The sequence below is a fragment of the Poromitra crassiceps genome, assembly GCF_964638095.1.
Source record: "Poromitra crassiceps genome assembly, chromosome: 6".
NCBI lineage: Eukaryota > Metazoa > Chordata > Actinopteri > Beryciformes > Melamphaidae > Poromitra > Poromitra crassiceps.
The window spans coordinates 15585741-15608506 of NC_139627.1; the positions used below are offsets into that span (position 1 = coordinate 15585741).

At 45.3% G+C, this 22766-nt stretch overlaps 1 protein-coding gene across 1 annotated transcript in view; it reads right to left on the reverse strand.

Annotated features, from left to right (window-relative positions):
• Nucleotides 1–5045: 5045 nt before the first annotated feature.
• The window catches only part of lmbrd2b (LMBR1 domain containing 2b), a 29908-nt gene continuing 12187 nt past the window's right edge, over nt 5046–22766 (reverse strand). The window contains exons 6-18 of the mRNA XM_083638624.1: nt 22265–22475; nt 20279–20353; nt 18161–18274; nt 17461–17644; nt 16184–16365; nt 13421–13554; nt 13221–13326; nt 13023–13120; nt 10661–10764; nt 10499–10545; nt 9760–9883; nt 7508–7640; nt 5046–6447 (exon numbers count right to left, since the gene is read on the reverse strand). Coding sequence (XP_083494750.1) covers nt 6384–6447; nt 7508–7640; nt 9760–9883; nt 10499–10545; nt 10661–10764; nt 13023–13120; nt 13221–13326; nt 13421–13554; nt 16184–16365; nt 17461–17644; nt 18161–18274; nt 20279–20353; nt 22265–22475 — 1576 coding nt within the window. The 3' untranslated portion in view covers nt 5046–6383. The remainder of the gene's footprint in view (nt 6448–7507; nt 7641–9759; nt 9884–10498; nt 10546–10660; nt 10765–13022; nt 13121–13220; nt 13327–13420; nt 13555–16183; nt 16366–17460; nt 17645–18160; nt 18275–20278; nt 20354–22264; nt 22476–22766) is intronic.

The window sequence follows — 22766 nt, forward strand, 5'->3', positions numbered from 1 at the left end:
TAGTATAAGAAAATGTATAGCTCAGCACTAGAGCGCACGGCTTGAACCTTGGAGAACGGGGTTCGAATCCCGTGTCCGCTGCTATTTTTTTTAATTTAAAATCCTACATATAGGTACATATATGTACATATAGGTTTCCCATATATGGTGCATACATAAAATTGGCCGATTTCCTATATTATATGTACATATAGGTACATATATGTACCTATAGGTACATATATGTACATATAATATAGGAAAACGGCCAATTTTATGTATGCACCATATATGGGAAAACTATATGTGGCCCTATATTAAAACATATAGGGTACATATAGATTCTTTCCATGTGGGCCTTCCTATTTTAATAGATCCATGGCCCATCCCCTAAGCGTTCCACGGTTTCCATGGATACGTGATGTTCTCTGATTGGCTCCTCAATCCTTGTTTTTTTATACAACTAACTTTATTAACATTCGTTCACATACACAATACAAAACAGTACGCGATATTTTTTTCCCATGATGGCGAAGGCTAGGCGAAGGCATTTCCGCCCCTCTCTGCCTCTAATTGGCATATTAAATTATTTGCAAACCGTATAACAGTTATTTAGGCCTACTTAGCCTATTGCGCAGGCATATGCATTTTTTTCTTGTCATTCTAAATTTCATCACCTTGTTTCCTCTGATTAATTATGACTATAGACGGTTTTCACCAGCTGCAACCCCACAGCACTTCCTTTTTCTCAGCTTCTTCTTCTGTGTTTTATGGCGGTTGGCATCCTTAAATGTTGCATTACCGCCACCTGAATTGTATCAGCTTCACAGTGCTAACTATTGACAGTGTCCACTTTCTCAGCTATTCAGGGGAAAACACTGACATAGCCTACTTCTATTTCTATTTTTGCTATGTAAACGTTTAAGTAAAGATAGGCCTATGCGTGCAATAACGTACTGATAGTCAGCTTACTCTGTAACATGTAGCTTTTATTAGCCTCTCAGGCTAGCTCCGGGACGCAATCTTTTTTTTCCCATGATGGCGAAGGCTAGGCGAAGGCATGACCCGCCCCTCTCTGCCTCTAATTGGCTGACTGCACTCGGCTGCTCTCGCCTGCTTCCCAGGCGAGCCAGAAGTCATCTCAAACGAGCCTATACTTTCATTCAATGTCACGATGCTGCGGGGGGAAGTAGGCTACTTCATAGCTTAACTATGAAAATAGTGTCCACTGTTTATCTCCCTTTCTGCTGCAGCATGTTGAAGAAATAAATGTTCAGTTTGAACAACACCCATTCTGGTCATTGTAGAGCAAGATGATCGCTTCCACTACCAGGGCCGCCCAGAGAGATGGCAGTGCCCCTGGAAGGGCCCACCGCTGGCGGCGCTCTCCTCCTCTCCTCCCCTCTCCTCTCCTCTCCTCTCTCCCCCTCTCTCCTCTCCCCTCTTCTCCTCTCCCCTATCCCCCTCCCCCCTCCTCTCCTCTCCCCTCTCCTCCTCTCTCCCCTCCTCCCCTCTCCTCCTCTCCCCCTCTCTCCTCTCCTCTCCCCCTCTCCCCTCCTCTCCTCTCCTCCCCCTCTGCTCTCCTCTCCCCCTGGTTCCCCCTCTGCTCTCCTCTCCCCCTCTCTCCTCTCCCCCTGGTTCCCCCTCTGCTCTCCTCTCCCCCTCTCTCCTCTCCCCCTGGTTCCCCCTCTCCTCTGCTCTCCTCTCCCCCTTCCTCTCCCCCTGGTTCCTCCTCTCCCCTCCTCTCCTCTGGTTCCCCCTCTCTCCCTCTCCTCTCCCCTCCTCTGCTCTCCTCGCCTCTCCCCTCCTCTCCTCTGGTTCCCCCTCTCCTCTCCCCTCCTCTCCTCTGGTTCCCCTCTCTCCCTCTCCTCTCCCCTCCTCTCCTCTCCTCCCCCTCTGCTCTCCTCTCCCCCTGGTTCCCCCTCTGCTCTCCCCTCCTCTGGTTCCCCTCTCTCCCTCTCCTCTCCCCTCCTCTGCTCTCCTCGCCTCTCCCCTCCTCTGGTTCCCCCTCTCCTCTCCCCTCCTCTGGTTCCCCTCTCTCCCTCTCCTCTCCTCTCCCCCTCTCCTCTCCTCCCCCTCTGCTCTCCTCGCCTCTCCCCTCCTCTGGTTCCCCCTCTCCTCTCCTCTCCTCTGGTTCCCCTCTCTCCCTCTCCTCTCCCCTCCTCTGCTCTCCTCGCCTCTCCCCTCCTCTGGTTCCCCCTCTCCTCTCCCCTCCTCTCCTCTGGTTCCCCCTCTCCTCTCCCCTCCTCTCCTCTGGTTCCCCTCTCTCCCTCTCCTCTCCTCTCCCCTCCTCTGCTCTCCTCGCCTCTCCCCTCCTCTGGTTCCCCCTCTCCTCTCCCCTCCTCTCCTCTGGTTCCCCTCTCTCCCTCTCCTCTCCTCTCCCCCTCTCTCCTCTCCTCTCCCCCTCTCCCCTCCTCTCCTCTCCTCCCCCTCTGCTCTCCTCGCCTCTCCCCTCCTCTGGTTCCCCCTCTCCTCTCCCCTCCTCTCCTCTGGTTCCCCTCTCTCCCTCTCCTCTCCTCTCCCCCTCTCCCCTCCTCTCCTCTCCTCCCCCTCTGCTCTCCTCGCCTCTCCCCTCCTCTGGTTCCCCCCACCCACCCCCATCTGCGGTCGCCTTTTATACACGTCGCAAACAACGCAGGACAACGTGATTGGCTGGCTCCGATTTGAACAGATCTGAGCCAGCCAATCGCGTTATCCTGTGATGACGTAATGTGCTGTGCCCCATAACCGGATGGACCATATATGGACTTCCTCCCCCCCCTGGCTGCGCTATCATAGCTGCTGACTGTTGCACTATCCGCCAGATCCCTTTGCAAGGTACATGGACGTTACTCTGCAGAAACTACAGTAACAAAATCACGAATTGCGCTGTTTTTGGAGCTCTGCATGTCTGTGTTTGTCTAGTTAATGTGTTAACTAGCTAACGGCTAACATTCGCTAGTTAGCCTGTCTGTCTGACCCACTGAGCCTGACGGTCTGACCACAGACTGTAGAAAGAGATGTAATGCAGGATAGCCGCTAGGCCAATCAGAGGCGGAGAGGGGCGGGTTATGCCTTCGCATAGCCTTCGCCATCATCCGAAAAAAAATATCGCCTCCGGGACAACAACGCTTCCTACCCAGCGTGTGCACGTCTTTCCGACAGGGGTGGTTGTTATGGCAACTATCAACAACAACAACAACAACAACAACAACAACAACTACTAACTACTACAAGACATAAAGACCGAAATAGGCTACCTTGTTAATGTGTCTGTCGGAGACACGGCCTAACGTTAACATTTAATATGAGCCGAATATCAGCCTGCTCAGCTATGTTACAGGAAGTAAACCGGATATTCAGGTGGGTTGTGACGGTTGTTATTGTTGTCAAGTTAAAACTGTCTATATTAAAAACATAAACACACTGGCGTCTTTGATGCAGGCTAGCAAGCGTAACTGCTGTCTGTCTGTCCCACTGAGTCTGACGGTCTGACCACAGACTGTAGAAAGAGATGTATGTATTCAACTTCGTGACGGTTATTTTTCTGTAGCCTCTGTAGCCCATTTTGTGCTTTTTAATCATCCCTCCAGTGCTGCAATGAAATGTAGCCTACCTTAAAAATGCAATTTTTTTAATGCTTTACATTTTCCTGAAACATTGTTGCATTATTAAAAGAGGATGCAGCTTTTAATTTAATTTAATTTGAGCAAAAATACATAAACACCTAGTAAGCTACACACAGTAGTAGTAGTAGCTAGGCCTACTTATCGACAAGCATTTCTGGATCCAGACACAATTAATGAAAAATATTAACAATTAGGCCCTACTTTCAAAGTCTACATTCTGGCAAGGGAGCAACTTTTTAGACAAGACAGAAAACAATGAACTGCTTGAGTTTGCAGAACGCCACAGCATTTTCATCAAGACATATTTCAATGTCCCACATTTACAAAATGTCTGGCTAATTCCACCCGTAAGACAAAAAACATGCAGAATATAATATTTTAATAAGTTTTATTTAATTACACAACACCGGCATAGTAAACCAAACATTATATTGTATCTTATTTATACACTAAAACAAGGATTGACAAATCAGAACTACTCTCTATTTCCAGAATCAGAAGAATGTGCTGAGAGCTAGAAACACAATAAATATCCAGAAGCTATCGAACATACAACCAAACTCAAGATACTTCATCACCAGAATCACCAGTATGAGCATGAGACAATCTCAGCACAGTAAAGGCTGTTTGGAGGGAATAGGCAATAAGACACAAGTAACTATACAGTGTGATTTACTGTTAACACAAACAGAAAGATAATAAATAGAAAGTCACATTTGACATTTTCTGTATATTAATAAGCCCATATCATACAAAAGAAATCTAACAATATATACAGGAGTGTATCAGTGACAAAGACATGGACAGAGTAGATCTCTGGCTTGCTGGGAAAGACTCCAGCAGATGACATAATAACTTAAGGTAGTTAAACATACTCAGTGTATACATGCCAGTAACAGTAGGAACCAATGTTACTCTTGAGAGCCTCAGAAATACAACCCAACCTTCTGGACACAGTGAAGCATATTTTGAGAACCTCATGCTCGGCTAACCTGTCAGCAGGATCTCTTGATTGGAGATTTTTCAATGCAAAAGCTATTTGAAGGTCACTTTTCATATTCCTGTTTGTGTCAGACCATACAAATCAAACAGTGGATGGTGAAAACCCGCCATTTTCACACAGAGGTGGAAAAAATGGGATGGTAGTTTATAAGAAACATGGCACAATTCAAACCAAATAGTCTTCATTTTTACCTTTAAATACCATATACACAACTGGTCAGAGAAAAATAAATAAAAATGTATGTTTAAATAAACATAAAGACAACTGTTATCATTTTCTGAATACATGTGTACACCTACGCTATCCAAATTACAGTAACAGCGATGTGGGATCGTATCCCACTTGAGATCCACTTAATTCATTGAAATGTTGTATGCAAATCTGAGCTTCATAGATGATCTAAGAAAAAACTAAAGTTGAGTACTTCACATCCGATGACGTGAAGATGGACTACATTCGCAGCACATGAAACTGTGAGCTGTGTGTTCTCTCCACATTGTTTTTTTTTTTTTTTTTTTTTTTTACAGCAGCGGTTTTGTCATCAGACCCAAGCATCGATCATCTAACAATCAGCGCTATAAATGACTGGCAACGCTAACTGATTGGAACTATTATTTCCATTATGATGACACAGTAAAATAAATCCACAATATATTACAAAGGAAGACAGAACACAAACATAAACACATGAAATCAAATATAAAATATACTTCCAAGGACCTTCATTAAACCTCTCATCGAACCGATCCGAAGCTCACTATCAAATGCATTGAAGACCTGTTGTAGAGATACAGTATATGGATTTCTTAAGCAGACGTTTGTGTGCATACCGACAGCCCAAACCATGAAGCGACTAAATGCTTTGATAAGTCTGAACTGTTACTTCTGCCAATCATGACATGCAGTGTGAACAAAGAGGGCGCACAGATGTCAGACTGATCTGTTTAGAGAAAACCTGATCTACACACATATTGGCTGAATACCTTTGTATCATTAAATGTAGCATAATTTCTATGATCAACGTTTATCAAGGTCTACATTCATGTTACATGTGTGCATATGGTAGATCTTTGAACAGCTTTTTTTTTTTTTTTTATATATATACACCGGTACATATTTTTCCTTCAAAAGTGCCTACATCTAGGCTTGGGCGATATCCACAATTTTACATCACAATACTGTCCCGCCAAAATATTATTCTTATTCCAAATTACATACAATTTCTAGGCTGTTAATAATGATAATTATTATTATTAACAGCCTAGAAATCTGATCGGCCATTTGCTCATTCCTGCCATTTCCAGATAAACAGGGCTGATTGTGGAAAAGGGGAACCCACTTAAATGAAAGACATATTCGATATTGTGTGAAATGTTGCAATATTCACTAAATATCACAATATTCGGTGATATCGAATATCGGCCCAAGCCTACCTACATCTACCTGCAGCCGAGCTTGACATGAAAAAAGTATGCAATCAGTTAGGTGTTTATGAAAAAATCATTTCAATCACACATCTCCCCCCACATTTTTTACATGTTTAATTTTGCAGGCTTCAAAATCAACGTCAATCAAAGTCCAGGATTTTTTCCAGACGAGGGGAAGCTGTACAGTGTAAGGTGAGATGGAGGTGAGGTGCTACATTCACAGAGGCTGCTTGAGCATAACTCTTCCTGCTCTGGTCTTCCCTGCCAGGCGGGTGTGTGTGTGCGTGTGTGTGTGTGTGGAGAGTAAATATACATGTGCGTTCAGATCCTCCCTCTCCTTCAGCCGTCTGTCTCTTTCGTCACCTGTCAGACGTCGTCGAAGATTCGGCTCCGGGATGAGGACATGGAGAGGTACCTTCCTCCCGTGTGCCTGAAGAACAGAGAGGCCATTTACCCCTGGCGTTAACATGCGTTTTCTGCCATCAGATTGCAATCAGATTGTATTTTATCACTTCAGCCTGATTCCATTTACACCTGGCGTTAACACGCGTTTTCTGCAATCTCATGGCAGAAATGGTTGTCCTCTCAATCAGCATAAAGTTGCTGTATCCAGATTGAGAGGACACATTGCATTTACACTTGTGTTCAATGTGTACACAATGCATCCCTGACCACCTCCGGAGGTGGTTTGGCCGATCAGATTGCAATCCTTCTTCAATGTGTTTTGGGGAGTGTTTACACCTGGCATTTCAAGTGATAAAACACAATCTGATTGCAATCTGATCACAGAAAATGCATGTTAACGCCAGGTGTAAATGGCTTCAGAAGTGAAACGGACACACACCTGTATACAAGAGGATTTAAAGCTCTAGTGCGTAACTTCCAAATGTGATCGGACCGAATGTATCAAATTCTGAAGTGAAACGAGTCATTTCACCGTGTGACAAAACTATTTATCCACTGTTTTACAGCCCAGACGGAGAAGGCTACAGTGTAGCCCAGTGTTTCCCAAACTATGGGTCGGGACCCAATTTGGGTCTTGGACCCGTGGGCGGTGGGTCACCATGGCAACTCATTACCATCTGTTTTTTGGGAGTTTGGGTCCCAGGGAGACACAAAATGTATCTTTTGGGTCCAAGGATGAAAACGTTTGGGAACCCCTGGCGTAGCCTATGACAAATGCTGCATTCAGGTGCTGCTCGGATTGTACCATTTTCATGAGCTTTTAAATGGTAATGTGGAAACGACATGGACAAAGATGTGTTGTATCTTATTGCTCAGTATTTAAACAACAATTCAAAGCTGTTTCCAGTTTTGCGTGACAACAAAGAGCACAGGAAACGGTCGGGACCTCTTTTTCCGACACCACTTCACTTCACTTCACGGAGACAGAGGATCTGCACTACAAAAGTTACAAACTATAGCTTTAATACACTGAGTTAAAATAGATTTGATTATGAATGAATGCAGAGGGCAAAACTGGTCTCTACCTGCCGGAGTCTGCCTCCAGAGGGTCGTTGTCTGTTAGACTCTCAGCGTTGAAGTCTAGCGGCTCTGCGTCCTGGAGCAGCTCGATGCAGTCCCTCTCTGATCGACTCCCACTCCCCCGAGAATATTTGGCCTCTGTTGAACAATCAATAATAGGTTGATTTGACTATTAGATTTGTTTTAAACATATGTTTATTGATCTTGAAATGCAGTATAGAAATACAGCACAGAAGATACAGTACAGCACAAAAATGCCCCCAAAACGGACAAAACAAACAAAAACGAATGGGGAAAAAACTCATCGGCAGTAACACAAAAGAGGAAAGGTTACACATAATTTGACTGTTCGATTATTGATTGTTTGATTGACTGCTTAACAAACCTGAACGGGTCTGACACGGTATCCAAAAAGTGGCCTTTCATGCAAGCATACTTTCTCCCCATAAAAACGATACTACAATAATAAGAGGTGTTGTGTCCACATGATTTGTATCGTCTTGGAATGCAAAGATGACCTCAAAATCCCTGGTTTAATTCCTCCAAATACACTACACATATATATCTCCATCATCATCTTTTTCTTTCTTCTCTTACATGATTTGATTAGGGCTTATGATGAGTCAAGTCAAAAAGTGTTCCTTGACCAAAAGAGCAGCACGCGTTTAAACATTAAACGACGAGTTTAATGTCCATCATGTTGATGATGCTGGGCTTACTTCTGTTATTCATGTTAAATGGCATTTTTACAAACCATTCATGTTCCCGTGCGATTTCATTTCATGACTGGACTAGATGTCTGCCCACCACCTCAAGCTCAACCTTGAGCACTTCATTTGACAGAGCTACTCTTCCTCCCAGGGAAAGACTGCCCTCTCGCAGATCTCTCCATCTCCATTGACAACACCACTGTACTTCCCTCCCAAACAGCTAAGAACCTTGGGGTGATCCTTGACAACCAGCTGTCTTGCTCAGCCAACATAGATGCGACAGCACGCTGCTGTAGGTTCTCCCTCTACAACATCCGCAAAATCCGTCCCTTTCTCACAAGAGAAGCGACTCAACTCCTGGTCCAGTCACTTATCATCTCTCGCCTGGACTACTGCAACATGCTCCTGGCCGGCCTACCTGCCACCGACATCTGACCGCTTCAGCTCATTCAGAACGCTGCAGCCCGTCTGGTATTCAACCAACCCAAATTCTCTCATGTCACTCCCCTCTTCCAGGACCTCCACTGGCTTCCCATCTCGGCTCGCATCAAATTCAAGACACTGGCACTGGCCTACAGGGCAGTACACCAGTCAGCTCCCCTGTACCTGCAATCTATGGTCAGGTTCCAAACCTCTCAGCGCTCCCTTCGCTCCTCCACCAGTGCAGGTCGCCTCGCCCCTCCTTCGCTACGGGGGCTCAAAAGTCGCTCATCCCGATCTCAACTCTTCTCGTCCCTGGCACCTCAATGGTGGAACAAGCTGAATCACTGCTGATCTTTCGGAAAAGACTAAAGACACACCTTTTCAGGCTCCATCTGGGCCCTTCTTGATCTAACTTCTTTCTCTCTCTTTCTAAAAAAAAAAAAAACTACTAAACTAAACTAAACTTGTACCACTGTTCCTTCAGAATTTGTAGTTGTCATAGACTGTGCTCCATAGTTGATTGCTCTATTGCTGACAAAAATGTGTTATTGTAAGTCGCTTTGGATAAAAGCGTCTGCCAAATGACGTAATGTAATGTAATGTAATGAATGGAGAATTACGTGGCTGGATTATTGAAAAGAGAAAACACCAAGTTGCTGAGGTGAATGGTTTCTTTTCCTCCCGCTCTGCCTGTGTGTTTGAATCGTGAAAATGCAACAAAAAGATGAGTGTTGTATTAGGCTATATATTCGAGAGATCACTTTTGTGGGGAGAAATACATTGAAAATGGGTCAGATATGACTTGAATGACACTTGTAAAATCGCCTTTTCCAGCGTTTACCGTTACCGCGAAGTGGCGATGTGCAAACAAACGGCGCACTACGTGGCACATCGCAAGCCCACGTTTTCTAACCCTATCGGCCAGCACAATGCGTTGAAGGTTTTTTTTCATGGAGTGGAGAATTGCTTTCTGAAATATATCTCGGGTGTAGTCTACATTGAAAAATGCAATTAAAAGTCTGTCTGGCGTAAACCGCGACGACCGCAGCACACTCCATCATGCCCCCCCCCCCCCCACAAAGCAAGTCATTGCCTCTCTGTAATATGTGTTGGTGATGACTCACGTCTGTTAGTGTTGGGTTGTTGGGGGACAGTATCAGAGTAGCTGGTCTCCTTCATCTCGGCGTGCGTACTCCTGTTCCTGGCAGCGTGCTCGTCCCTGGGGTTGCCGTAGCGCTCCTTCCACTCCTGCAGCGCACACAGCAGCCTCATGTTTAGGGTTGGGTATCATTTGAATTTGAACGATTCGGATTCTGCTGATCGATTCCAGTTCTTAACGATTCTCAATTCCAATTGTTTGAGGGGTGGCGTCAAAACAGGTCACAGGCTTATTTCAAAGGCTTTTTTTTTTACCATTACACAAGTCATATTCAGTCATATTTATATGATCATAACATTACTTGTCGTTTAGTATGAACTTTTGTAAACATCAACAGTTGAAGCAGTCCGTGTCCGTCGCTTAATAGCCTATGTCCGGGTGGGAACTCGGATTTCAACTTATGTCCTGCAAACAAAATTGGTTTAAGAATCAATAAGCAGAATCGATAACATTTTGATTCCTTTGGAGGTTTGATACCTTTGGAATGTGAATTTTGGAAGTGGTTTCGATGCCCAAACCTACTCATGTTGGCACATTATCGCATCGCTTTGAAACAAACACTGTTTTTCTACCCTCGTATTTCATGACCACCTCGAGGTTTGCAGCCGAGACTGAAAACACATCAAATTCTTCCACTGGCACAGGTGGCTTCTTCTTCTTTCATGTCGATTGTGCTGGAAGATGGAAGATGTCAGGATACTCACTCTTCGTCTGTTCTCACCATCTTCTATCCTCTGCCTTTTTCTTTTCTCTGCAGAATACAAAGGATATTCCCTCAATGCTCATTTGCAGATCAACAGACCTTCTAGCCTGTTTTTCCGCTTTGCACTGTTGTGAGCGTTATCTGCTTTCTCTCTAGGACTCACCTCTTCGGATCAGCTCCTTGCCCTCGTCGATGAGGTCGGAGGTCATTTCACTGTCGCCCACAAACTGCTGGAAGCCCAGCAGGTTCAGGCAGCGCGTCCCCAAGCTGGAGAAAGACTTCATTACAACCTACATTATACAATATACTGTATTCATCTGATGTAGCCCCGCCCACTTGACCCGTTTGTGTTACAACTTCCTGTTCAAAACGTTGGCTGTTTTACCTGCTCAAACCAGAGATCGTCTCTCTGGTCAAAGCTAGTGGCTCACTGGAAGCAGGCTGCGGGGATAAGCTGTGCCACAGGAAGTGTAAACACAATCAATTGTGTTGACACTTCCTGTTAGTCTCTCAAGCCAGACTGTCTCTTCTACATAAGGTGAATATGCATTCTAATAAAATGTGTCAATGAGGGGGGAAACATTGACCACATTTACATGGACTGCAATACGATATTTACCCCGATTAAGCAAATACCCTGTAATAAGACACTGACACGTAAACAGCATTTTCGGATTACCTTAACCCGAACAAGGTCCTAGCAATAGTCAAATTAATTATTGAGTATTCCGATCTCATAGAAGTGCATTGTAGAAATGTAAACACCATAATCGCACAGCATTTTGCGACACATACGACAGTTGGACTGCTCGATGACGCATGCTGTAGCTTCCAGCCCGCCGGCAGTAAAAGAAGTCCCGACATGTCCCCGACAACAGCAACATGACAGGAAGGCTTTCACGTTTGATTCGGGAGGGAAACTCCGACGTAGGAACGTCATGTGGGCGTGTCTTCAGTCATTCATCGGACTCGGCTCTGTAGCATGGAAGCTGGTTACCCTCAGGCTCTTTCTATGTTCGTCTCAGGACTTCACTGTAGTAAGAGCCCTCTTACCGATCATAGGATTTTCGTTAGACAATCTGTTGGGCATTAAACTCACCTTATTTCTGCACTTTGAAGTCAGGTAGGGTCGGATGGGGCAAACTAATTATATCGGAAGCCTAGTTGTGGAAAAAAGTGAGCTGTTGTTCTTTTTTTTAACACATTGAATGCCAGCCATGTTTTCATTCCTGTAGGTAAGTTGTGCCAGGGGTGTTTTTGACGATTCTGGCTCATTTTAGAACAGCCGAGGATTCTTTTCTGTTAAGAATTCATGAGCACCAATCATCTAAAAATAACTAATAGAATGTGTGCTTTCTCTGTCTAAAAGAGTTAGTTTGCAGAGTTAGTAGTTATGTAGATATTAGCCGTTGAGTACAGCATGGTTTCAGCGTCTGGAAATTTATTCAGAGATAAATGGCTTTTTGTGAAACAGTCACTTTAACCATTCATTTTTGGCATCAGTAAGACCGTCAGACATTCTAAACAATAGTTTTGAACAGTAATTTCCTCCATAACAACAGGAAACACCCCTCTCATTCAAACTCCTCCCTCCGTGTGTCTTCTCCTCCTTCCTCCTGGCTGTACAGCGGGCGTGTCAGAAGCGCTTTTGCTGCTGCCTGCCTGTGTGCCTGCCTGCCTGCTTGCCTGCGTGCGGACGCTCCTTGTGCGAGTCAAGATGGGCCGGGGAATGCGTGGGCGATGGGCAGATGTTGATTCTGGCCTTTCTGAGGTGTTTCAAAGTGTGTTTCACCTATGATCAATTTTGCAAATCGCTCTCCGCTCTCTGTGTGCTGCTGCCGGTGCGCGGCCGCTCTCAGGCAAGACAAGTCTTGAATGGATTACTGTAAAATCGCCACGGCATTTCCTTGAACGGCTTGGTCCCGCGGCAGTTTTTTCTTTGATTTCGGTCGTCTGGGGGAGCACTGTCAACACTTAGTGGGTCGGTAAAATAGATTATACACATTATCTTGCTCCAATAGTGATCTCGAAGATGTAAAAGTTGTTGATTGATGTCCCACCGTCAAAAAAAAAAAATGTTTATGTAAGACGAGTAAACTCGGCTCTGGCACTTAAGGTGTTAAGACAAAGTTTGATGAGAATCACTGAGTTGCCTGGAAACAGAGTCCAGACACATGCGCACTGGCATCATTTTGTCTTGTACATACATTCTACAATGCATCTAGACAGACCACCACCGCTCACTTTTTTTCGGCAACTAGGCTTCCGATATAATTAGTTTTCCCCACCCGACCCTACCTGTGACTTCAAAGTGCAGAAATAAGGTGAGTTTAATGCCCAACACAGATTGTCTAATGAAAATCCTATGGTCGGTAAGAGGGCTCTTACTACAGTGAAGTCCTGAGACGAACATAGAAAGAGCCTGAGGGTAAGGAAGCTGGAATATATTCTATAAGCAACTGAAGGTCAATAGTTGGATTATTGCAGTCTATGTAAACGTAGTCATTGACACCATGCAAACTAACCTGAAGTAGGTAGCAATACACAGGATCACTATCAGCATGGGGTAGTAGATATAGAATCCATTGGCAATAAATGAGAGAACACGCATCGATCCCATGATCTGCACAGAAAAAGAATAGACAGGTTAGACCTTTTTTTCCCCCTGCAAAGATCAGAAGTACAATTATGTTGTTTGCTGTATTTGATTTGATGTGATTTACAGAGGTGTAAGCAGTGGGCTCCTTCTTCTGGTGGGAGATGGCAGAGTCCATGTGGATCAAACCCAGGAAGTTCAGACACAGAGGAGGGGTTAGACGACAGAACAACCTGGAGACAAGAAGGAAGTGCCACACTCTGTAAAAACATCCTCAGTGTGTGTGCAGCACACAAAAAACCCACAGCCTAACAGCCCATCACTTACATGCCGCTGAACTGGAGGCTGTACGCGTCCGTTTGGTGGTGAGAGGCCAGGTAGTAGTAGTTGAAAACCCGAATGCGGAACACGGTGGAGTAAACACAGGTGCACAGGAAGAAGATGGTGACGAAGCACGCCATCTGGTGGAGAGAGGGGAGACCACTGTGTGAGTACTACTAGTTACACAAGCTGGAGGTCCCTGGCGCCTGGGCATCACCAGCAGTCCTTTATGTATTTCCAGGGGATCCTCAGCTAAATGAGGAATAGTATAATGTATCTATAATACCTTTTTTACATCAAAAGTCCCACTAGTACATGTGTGTTTGTTACCCAGGAAAGCAGCAGGGGGCAGCAGCAGCAGCATCGCCTTTTAAACTTTTATATCGCACTCTCAAGCCGCGTTTCTCCACCGCTGCGGGCTGTCTCTTCCCCCTCCCTTTTCCCTTCTCTCATGGCTGCCCTAGGTGCAGTAGTGTCAGGCCAGCTAAAACAAAATGGAAACTTCCGGATAAAAATGTCAAACTAATGTCATTTAAACAAGTAAAAAGCCTCACTGATGCACGTTGGAGGAGAAAAAGGTGTTTCAACAAACGAAGCAGCAAACATTGTACCAAATGTTCGTTTTGATGTTAAGATGACATAATAGTGAAGCTGTAAAGCATTACTCAAAATGTGAACGTTACAACGGGGGATTTATTTTGAAAGAGCTAAAGCGGACGACCTACTTGTACATTCTGGCTGACTTGACGCAGTCTATGTTCCTGGGGCTGTGCCGGCTGGGTTCGTGAGCTTTGTGGGGTGCACTCGTGCACGACGACGAGAGACACTTTTCTCTCGGCAAGAAAGTCAAATTTCAGCATGTGGGAACAACTGAATCTCATTAACGCAACGCTGGAAAAGTGGCGGCAACTCACGGAAAACCACGGGTTGGACCACCGCCAACATTTATATCGCCAGCCGGAGCAGAGCCGCCGCGTAAAAACCCACCTCACTTGCAGGGTCGCTCTATCGGGTAAACAGCGCGGCTTGGAAACTTTTAGACTGAAGAAAATGGATATTAGTGGGATTTTTGGCCAGTCTAAAAGGGGTTTAATTGAATCCACTAGAGTCCCACTAAGTCCAGTATTAACAAGAAAATGTTACACGGTTTAAAATGGGTATACTCCAATGACAACAATGCTACAGACTATATTACAAACACTGAATTATTGAACAAATTAAAGCAGCTTCCCGGACTATAATGCCCACCAACACATTTAGTAAACAAGGAAATCAATAGTATGAGAGTGTATGAGCGCCCCGTGCACAGCCGAGCCAGGGTGCAGCTAGAGCAGGAACAGCAGCATTCAGGAAGAAGTAATCCAGCACACACCAGGAGTCTTAAGCCCAATTTATGCTTCGTCTGCCGACACTTTTGAAACGGTCGCCAACATAAATGAGGACTTGAGTCGACACTTTCAAGTGTCGGCGAGCAGTGTCTGCTACCTGGTGAAATGTCTAGTGTCGCTGACTACATCATAGTATCGCACAAGTCTGATTGGCTATATAGGCGGCATGCGCGTGACGTCCTTGTTTTGGTTTTCACTCGATTGAAATGAATGAACGTGTCTCCGCTAATCAGCCTGTCCTTGATGTATGACTTCATGAAAATCACAAAGAACATTGTGCATTTCCCAGAGTGAGAGGAGGTGAGTTGTGTGCCGTTTATATGCGGCTGCAGTCAAGTACGTTACATCTTACCTCCGACGTGGTTTCACTGTGCATTCCATTCCCTCTCTTGCCTTGGCTGTCTGCAGCGTTCGGGTGTCACGTGACCGTTGAACGAGGCGAACATTCACTGAAGTATAAATACAACACCATGAGCGACACTTTCTTTTTCGTCTGCGACCATGTGCTGAGCGACACTTTCTTTTTCGTCTGCGACCATGTGCTGAGCGACACTTTCTTTTTCGTCTGCGACCATGTGCTGAGCGACACTTTCTTTTTCGTCTGCGACCATGTGCTGAGCGACACTTTCTAATTATATTATCTAAGTATAAATTAAGCTTTAGGTTAACTTTTTAAAGTGACTTCATATCAAATTGGGCAAACAACGCGTTCCGCATCAAGAAAGAGATAATTGCCGACACAGAATGTATTTGAATTGCATATATTTAAATTCATTATGCTCACAATGAAATGCTGGAATTTAAATAGATATATATATATATGGTGATTTGGTGTGGTTTCCAGCCTTTTGACAGACATTTTGAGTTCCCCCTTGAAACACCGCTAGAGAAAATGTAGAAACAATAGAGACACTGCATGAAATAGGCCATGCCCATCACGGGGGAAAAGCTCCGTTCATTTCCACACACCAGCGTCATTTTCCTTGAATTAAACATAGCTGTTGTGTGGTGGGCTGCACAGACAACAAATGTAAAAAATCGCCAGTTAAAGTTTTTTTGTACTCCTGAGCAAAACAAGGAAGCCATTGAGAATTGGCGAGAAGAAAAATGTGGATCTAGCTGTCAAGGAAGTAAGTTGAGTGTTCATCTTCCGTATGTACAATGTTTTTGTGAAACACGCAACCATGCACGCGACATAGGAGAACGCCAGGATTGGAGGGGGGGTTTCTGTTTTCCCCAGTCTTGGGCGTGGCTTCTGAATGATGACGCGTTACGCAGTGTCTCTATGCAAGGACAAAACTCCAACTAGCTTTGGAAAACCAGTACACGATTCAAATATAATCTCTGCTGGCACTAAGCTCTTTCCATACATGTGTCTCACCTCAATGTACAGGTAGTTATAGTCTCTCTCGGCGAGCTGGATGAACACGGCGAACAGAGAGAGGACGGGCCGCGTGCTGAAGAAGGTGCACTCGGACCAGACCACGGCCACGCTGAACAGGCTCAGCACCACGGACAGCAGCCGGTAAAACCACTGCTTCAGGAGGCACTCCCAGTACCACTCTGTGCAGGCAGACACAAACACACACAATGACCGCATGGCAATGGAGCTTTTTATCTAGGAGCTTTTATTTATCAGCATCAGAATCTGATTCCATTTCTGAACAGGATCAGAACGAGATTCTGATTTTGATCCTGTTTTCAGTCTGGCATCCAGCCTGAGCTCTGCCTGTGACACTGTTCACCTCCCATTTCACAATGAAGAACATTTCTATAGCAGTGATACTTTATGGAACCGGGTTTGTCTGTATGTCTGTCTGTCTGTCCCCATGAAAATAGACCAATCACAGCTCGCGCTACCATGTGCATGAGGACATGAAACAGAAACTTGACACCACCGGGCACCACTCAAGTGAAAGGAGCCACACGCGATTCTCAGCCCACTAGAAATGTTAATATCTGTGCAAATAAGCATTCAAAAATTCAATATATTAGTTTAGTGTAGATGCAAAGGAATATGCAATTGGCTCGCCACAACACTCATCCCAGAAAAAACACCACCCACGATGTGTCTTCCCTCCACGAGTCCCGGCCAGGAAGCACTGAGGTCCGCTGGGTGAGGGGCGCGCTGCCCCCCGGTGAGAGAGCTGACCCCCTGGTGGTCTCGCTGGCCAGCCTCCCCTCCCTACCGGGAGAGGAGTCTGGTGCCACGGAATGGGCAACTGGGATAAGCCCTCCCCTGCTCTACAGCTGCTCTCCCATTGGAGCGACTGTTTCAGTCGCTGCCGGATGTCCGCTCCCGGCTTATTACAAACTCTGTCATTGGCCACGTCAATCAGAGCGGCTTCCGCTCCCTCCTCCCTGTGTGTCGCTGTAAATAGTGCCCTGCCGCCTCAGTGAAAACAACAAGCTAACGGCAGAAACCTACACGCTAGCTCGTTGCTACACGCTGAAAACGGCAAGTTGGATTATTGGAAAGTATTTTCCAAGGGCACTGCCGCCAAGCGCCGCCCATCACAATCCCACTATGGAGACCTGCGGCGCCAGACTCCTCTCCCGGTAGGGAGGGGAGGCTGGCCAGCGAGACTAACCACCTGGCTACTGCAGTGTGTACAGGTCTCTGCTGACCCAGCGGGGAGGCTCTGAGCTTGAACCCACCTACAGTGGGCGTGTACAGGTATCTGCTGACCCAGCCGGGAGGCTCTGAGGAGGGGAAGCTGTGGACAAACTGGTGGGCGGAGCTGGTCTCGTTCTTGTCCACGTCCTCTAAGTGGATGGCCTGCTGCAGGAGGATCTGCCACTGGACGCGGGTCCTGTTGTGTCTCTGCACTGCGTAGATCACCTGGCCACACCAAGCACAAAGACACCACCATTATACAACAGACGACGGGCTGCCTGTCATATACAGCTGATGAAGAGGACAAATAATTGCTTCATAAACTATTTTTTATCGAGTTTTTGGGGATTTTTCTTCTATTTTCTCCCCAATTGTTCTTTCCCAATTCCCCCTGCTGTCCGGTCGTTGCACCACCCCCTCCAACGACCTGGGGAGAGTTGTAGATTAGTTAGCGCATGCTTCCTCCGATACATGTGCAGTCGCCAGTTGCTTCTTTTCACCTGACAGCGCGGAGTTTCACTGTCAGAATGGAGCGCGTGGGAGGATCATGGCATTCCCACCAGTTCCTCTCCCCCCTGAACAGGTGCCCCCGTCCGACCAGAGGAGGCGTCTAGTGCAGCGACCAGGACTCGTCATACCCCACCGGCTTCCCACCCACAGACACGGCCAATTGTGTCTGTAGGAACATCTGACCAAGCCGGAAGTACCGCTGCCGGGAATTGAACCCACACGCCCCCTCACCTGTTTGTGAAGCTTCACCAGGCTCTTCTCACTGGGGTACGTGTTTTGTTTGTCGTCAAAGTCCTCATAGTCATCCATGTTCCTGCCCATCTTCTCTTGGTAATCCACTGGACACTGTGGAGGAAGGGCCAGAATGGGATCAGGGGCCACATTACAGAAACTCCCTATCTTATGTCTTAAGTTAGGATAGGACTAGTTTAAGATAGGATTTTTTCTGATTTCGTATTACAGACGCAAATCCTAACTAACTTTAAGAATCCTATCTTATCTTGCTAAATCCTATCTTATGTCTTGTTAGGAAATCCTAAATACTCATCCAGCATCGGTTATCAACTTTTCTGTCTGTTACCCTAGCAACCACTAGCAACAGACACCTCCTCCTTTCTCAACTCGCAGGGGAAGTAGGAGCGCTAGTAGCCTGCTATTAGCTAGTAGGCTAACGATGTGTATTATGTTGTTGTCGAACATTTTTGAGATTGTGGGGCAATGGACCAAAAACGAAGGGCATTTAACTTCAAGGCAGATGAGTTGGAGGTCTTAGTGACCGCAATAGAAAAGGTTAAAGACGTGCTTTTCGGAAAGTTTTCAGCCACCCTCACGCGGGAGGTGAAAGAGAGGGAATGGGCTAAAATAGCAGAAACCGGCAGAGCCCCGTGTCGCCTAGTCGGTCTCTCCAACACAGGTCTCAGCTCCTCGGCTAGCTTTTTTAAGATTTGGGAGAGTTGGGACGCTTCTGTAATACGCTTTTCCCATTTTATATTAGGATGAGAATATTGACTTAGGAACTGTTGTTCTGTAATGGGTGTTTTCCTAAATCAAGTCCTAACTCTAATTACCATGGTTACCAATCATTTAGGATAGGATTTGGAATTTAGGAAGTTTCTGTAATGTGGCTCCAGATCAACATGTCTGGTATCTACATGATCTATAAGGCTGTTTACACTCGCTTTTAATTCAAATGCATCTTGGGGGATCAAATCATAAGTGTACAGAGCTTAATACAAGTCTAAACGACCACCAAGATGCATTGTGATCCGATCACTCACACCACTTGCTGAGGTGGTCCGGGACATATTTGACCATATCTTTTGTAGTTTAAACGCTAATCAGGGATACTCAACTTGCTTTGCCCGGGGGCCACTTTCGTGAAATGATAGGAGGCCAGGGGCCAGTTAATAAACAAACGATATACATTTTTCTGTAGCAGATTGTAGGTTTTTGGGGTGTCAGCCGGAGTTTAGTCTGACAATGTTGTGCACACCGGATAGTTAGTTAGGTTAAGTTAGTTAGAATTAGTTAGGATAAGTACATACATAAGTGCCTGGGTAGCGCGCAGACGGCAGTATTTGACAATTGGCCAGAATGACATGAACATTTGGACACTTATTCAGCAGGTATCTTGCATGTTGCGTTCAGGTGCACTGTAAAAAAATAAAAAAAAATAAAAAAAGGTTTTGTTTTTGCAATTCCATCGCGGGCCACACAAGAGGCGCCGGCGGGCCGCAAGTTGAGTATCACTGCCTAATGCAACCTCAGGAGGACTGCTTATTCAACTGACGCCATCTGTGGTTGTCACTCCCATGCGTCCACTTGGCAGAAATAGCCTGCAATTAATTTGCATTTTATTGATATCGATATTTTATTATTTAGATATGTATTCAATCTGTGCATTTTCAGCAGCGGTGCCACTACTGAGTACTATACTATACAAATATGATAGGAAACACTATGGATTTTTTTTTTTTTTTTTTAAGCACTTTACAAGTGGCGACTTTACAATGGAGACCTGCCACAGTAGGAGGGGAAACACTGGTTGTGCATCATGCTGAATGATGTGTGCTAATTGTTCTCAGAAACAACATTTGATTGTGGATGAGGTGGAGAAAACAACATCATCACATTTGGAATAAAACAGAAATACTGGAGCCCAAACGTTTTCAAAGTGGGAGGCGGGTCTCCCTAGGGGGGGCTCCAAACAGTTTCAGGGGAGGCCCAGTGAATGACCTAAATCATGACATCATCAGACAGAAAGACAGACAAACAGACAGACAGACACCACTTTGGCAATTTTATATATGATGATGATGATACTTAAGGCTTTTAGTGCAGTCCACTTACTTTTCTGAGAATGGTATCGATGTACTTCCTCAGTGGGTGGTTGTACTTGATGGATTCACTGACTTTTCTCACCTCCTACAGCAGAACGGATGCAAGGACACAGGCTCAACTTAACTTGATGAGAAAAGCGTTTCATGTACTACACTCACAGTACAGTACATTACAATAACATCCTACTCCCCACCTCTACACTCACAGTACAGTACATTACAATAACATCCTACTCCTCACCTCTAGGGTCGGGTATCGTTTGGATTTGAAAGAATCCGATTCTGCTTATTGATTCCAGTTCTTAATGAATGAATGAATGAATGAGCTTTATTTGTCACCGTTACAAAACAAGTTAAGAACAACGAAATTGAAGCAATCCCCTAGGTGCGTTAGACAAGACAATACAATAAGTCAAGGTAATAAAGATAAGGTATTTAAAAAGTATAAGGATAGTGTTCAGTGTGTAAAAGTATGAGGTAATAAAAAGTGAAAAAGTAAAAAAAAAGTAAAAAGTGTCTAGTTTCAAGTTTGTTTCGTGTACACTCCTGTACACTCTATACATTCGAGATGGTCATTCCACTTAGCATATTTCACAGTCCTATATACACACACTCCTATATACATTAAGGCATCGACAATTAACTTGGTTCTGTGTGCACATTTTTGGGCATTCTATATACATGATTAAGGCACAGTATATCTAAGATAACTGAGGGCGGTCGCTATACTTTTAGCATATTGCACATTCTTATACATTAGGCACAGAGTATCTATGATAACTGTGTTAGGGCATGTTGAGCGCAGCTATGGCTCATGGAAATAAACTGTCTCTGAACCGGCTCGTTCGTGCCCTCATCGCTCTGTAGCGTCTGCCCGAGGGCAGCAGTTCAAAGTGGCAGTGCCCGGGGTGGGATGGGTCTTTGAGGATGCTGTGGGCTTTCCTGAGACAGCGGGAGCTGTACAGGTCAGCCAGGGGGGGGAGGGGTAGTCCAATAGGTAGGTAAAGGGATCGTTTGGATTTTTTGATGTGGCGTTGTATGAGGTACTTGCCGTACTTGTCCCAGTTTGGAGAAATGGAGACCGGCCGCGTCAGGCAAGTAGAGCTGTGTGCTGAGTGTGAACAGGGTCACGAGCAAAAACGTAAAAAACAGAAAAGAGAGGGGGAAAAAAGCTTCCATAGTGCTCACCTGGCCGGCGTAATCCAAGTCTCCACAAGCCCTGAGGTGCCAAGTTGACTTGAAAAGACGTCATTTACACCCTGTTTGTAGCTGATATACAGCCATGTGCAGCTGGAACTGCATTTGCACTTCTTGCTCGAGCACCTGGCTACAGTGAAGGCAGCTAAAAAACTCAAGTTAACTTGGCATCTCGGGGCTTGTGGAGACTTGTATTAGGCCAGGTGAGCAGTACAGAAGCATTTATGTTGTTGTTTTTTTCTGTTTTTGATCGTGACTCTGTTCACACTCAGCAGACGGCTCTACTTGTCTGACACGGACAGTCTGCCAGCTGCACTCTACTGCATGTAGTACACTGACTGTACTGTACCTCATACAACCACACATTAAAAAAATATATACGGTATATATCCCTTTAACGATTCTCAATTCTGATTCCTTGAGGGGTCAAAACAGGTCACATGCTTATTTCCCAGAAAGAAATAATCATAATAATTAAAAACCATTACACAAGTCATATTGAGTCATATTTACATCATCGTAACATCATCATCATAACATTGCTTGTTATTTATTATGATATGAACGTTTGTACACATCAACAGTTTATCCTTTTTTGTATAACATTTTAAATTAACACTTTATGTAGTGGCCCGCCACTTCATATGTTTGGGTGGGAACCTGCACGCAAAATTTGTTTAGGAATTGAAATTTTGATTCCTTTTCGATTCCTTTGGAGCTTCGATTGCGTTTCGATTCCTGTGGAATCATAATCCGGTTCCAATTTGGAACCCGGTTCTCAATGTCCAACCCTACCCACCTCCATGACGTCCTCTAAGTTCTCCTCGGCGTCGGCCTTTTCCGTCATCAGCTTGGCCGCCTTGAAGTAGGTCTTGATGAGCAGGTGTCCGCGTCTCGACGCGTTCCAGTAGGAGCGAGGGATCTCCACCAGCCCGTAGCCCAGCAGCAGCACCAGCAGGAACAGACCCCAGGTGTTGGCTGCTGTGATGCCGATGGTCTGGAGCTCGTACCTGAGGAGGACCAAACCCTACTGCCGTCATACTAAATGGATACGAATATTTCCTTTTTCCTCATATGCAGGTTAAATTCCGCCCTCTGTGGAGAGGGCTTTCAAGTGATGCAACACACCCTCTGGTGGCCATAATGGAGGGCCACAGCTTGCATCAATGGCTGAGAACAGAGACGATTGTATTTCAGAATGTATGAAGTATTGAATGAACACGGTTCATTTCTGTGCTGTTTTAGACTAGGAACTGATCATTTCACAACTGATTCGTCCGATTGACTTTGTATTTAGATGA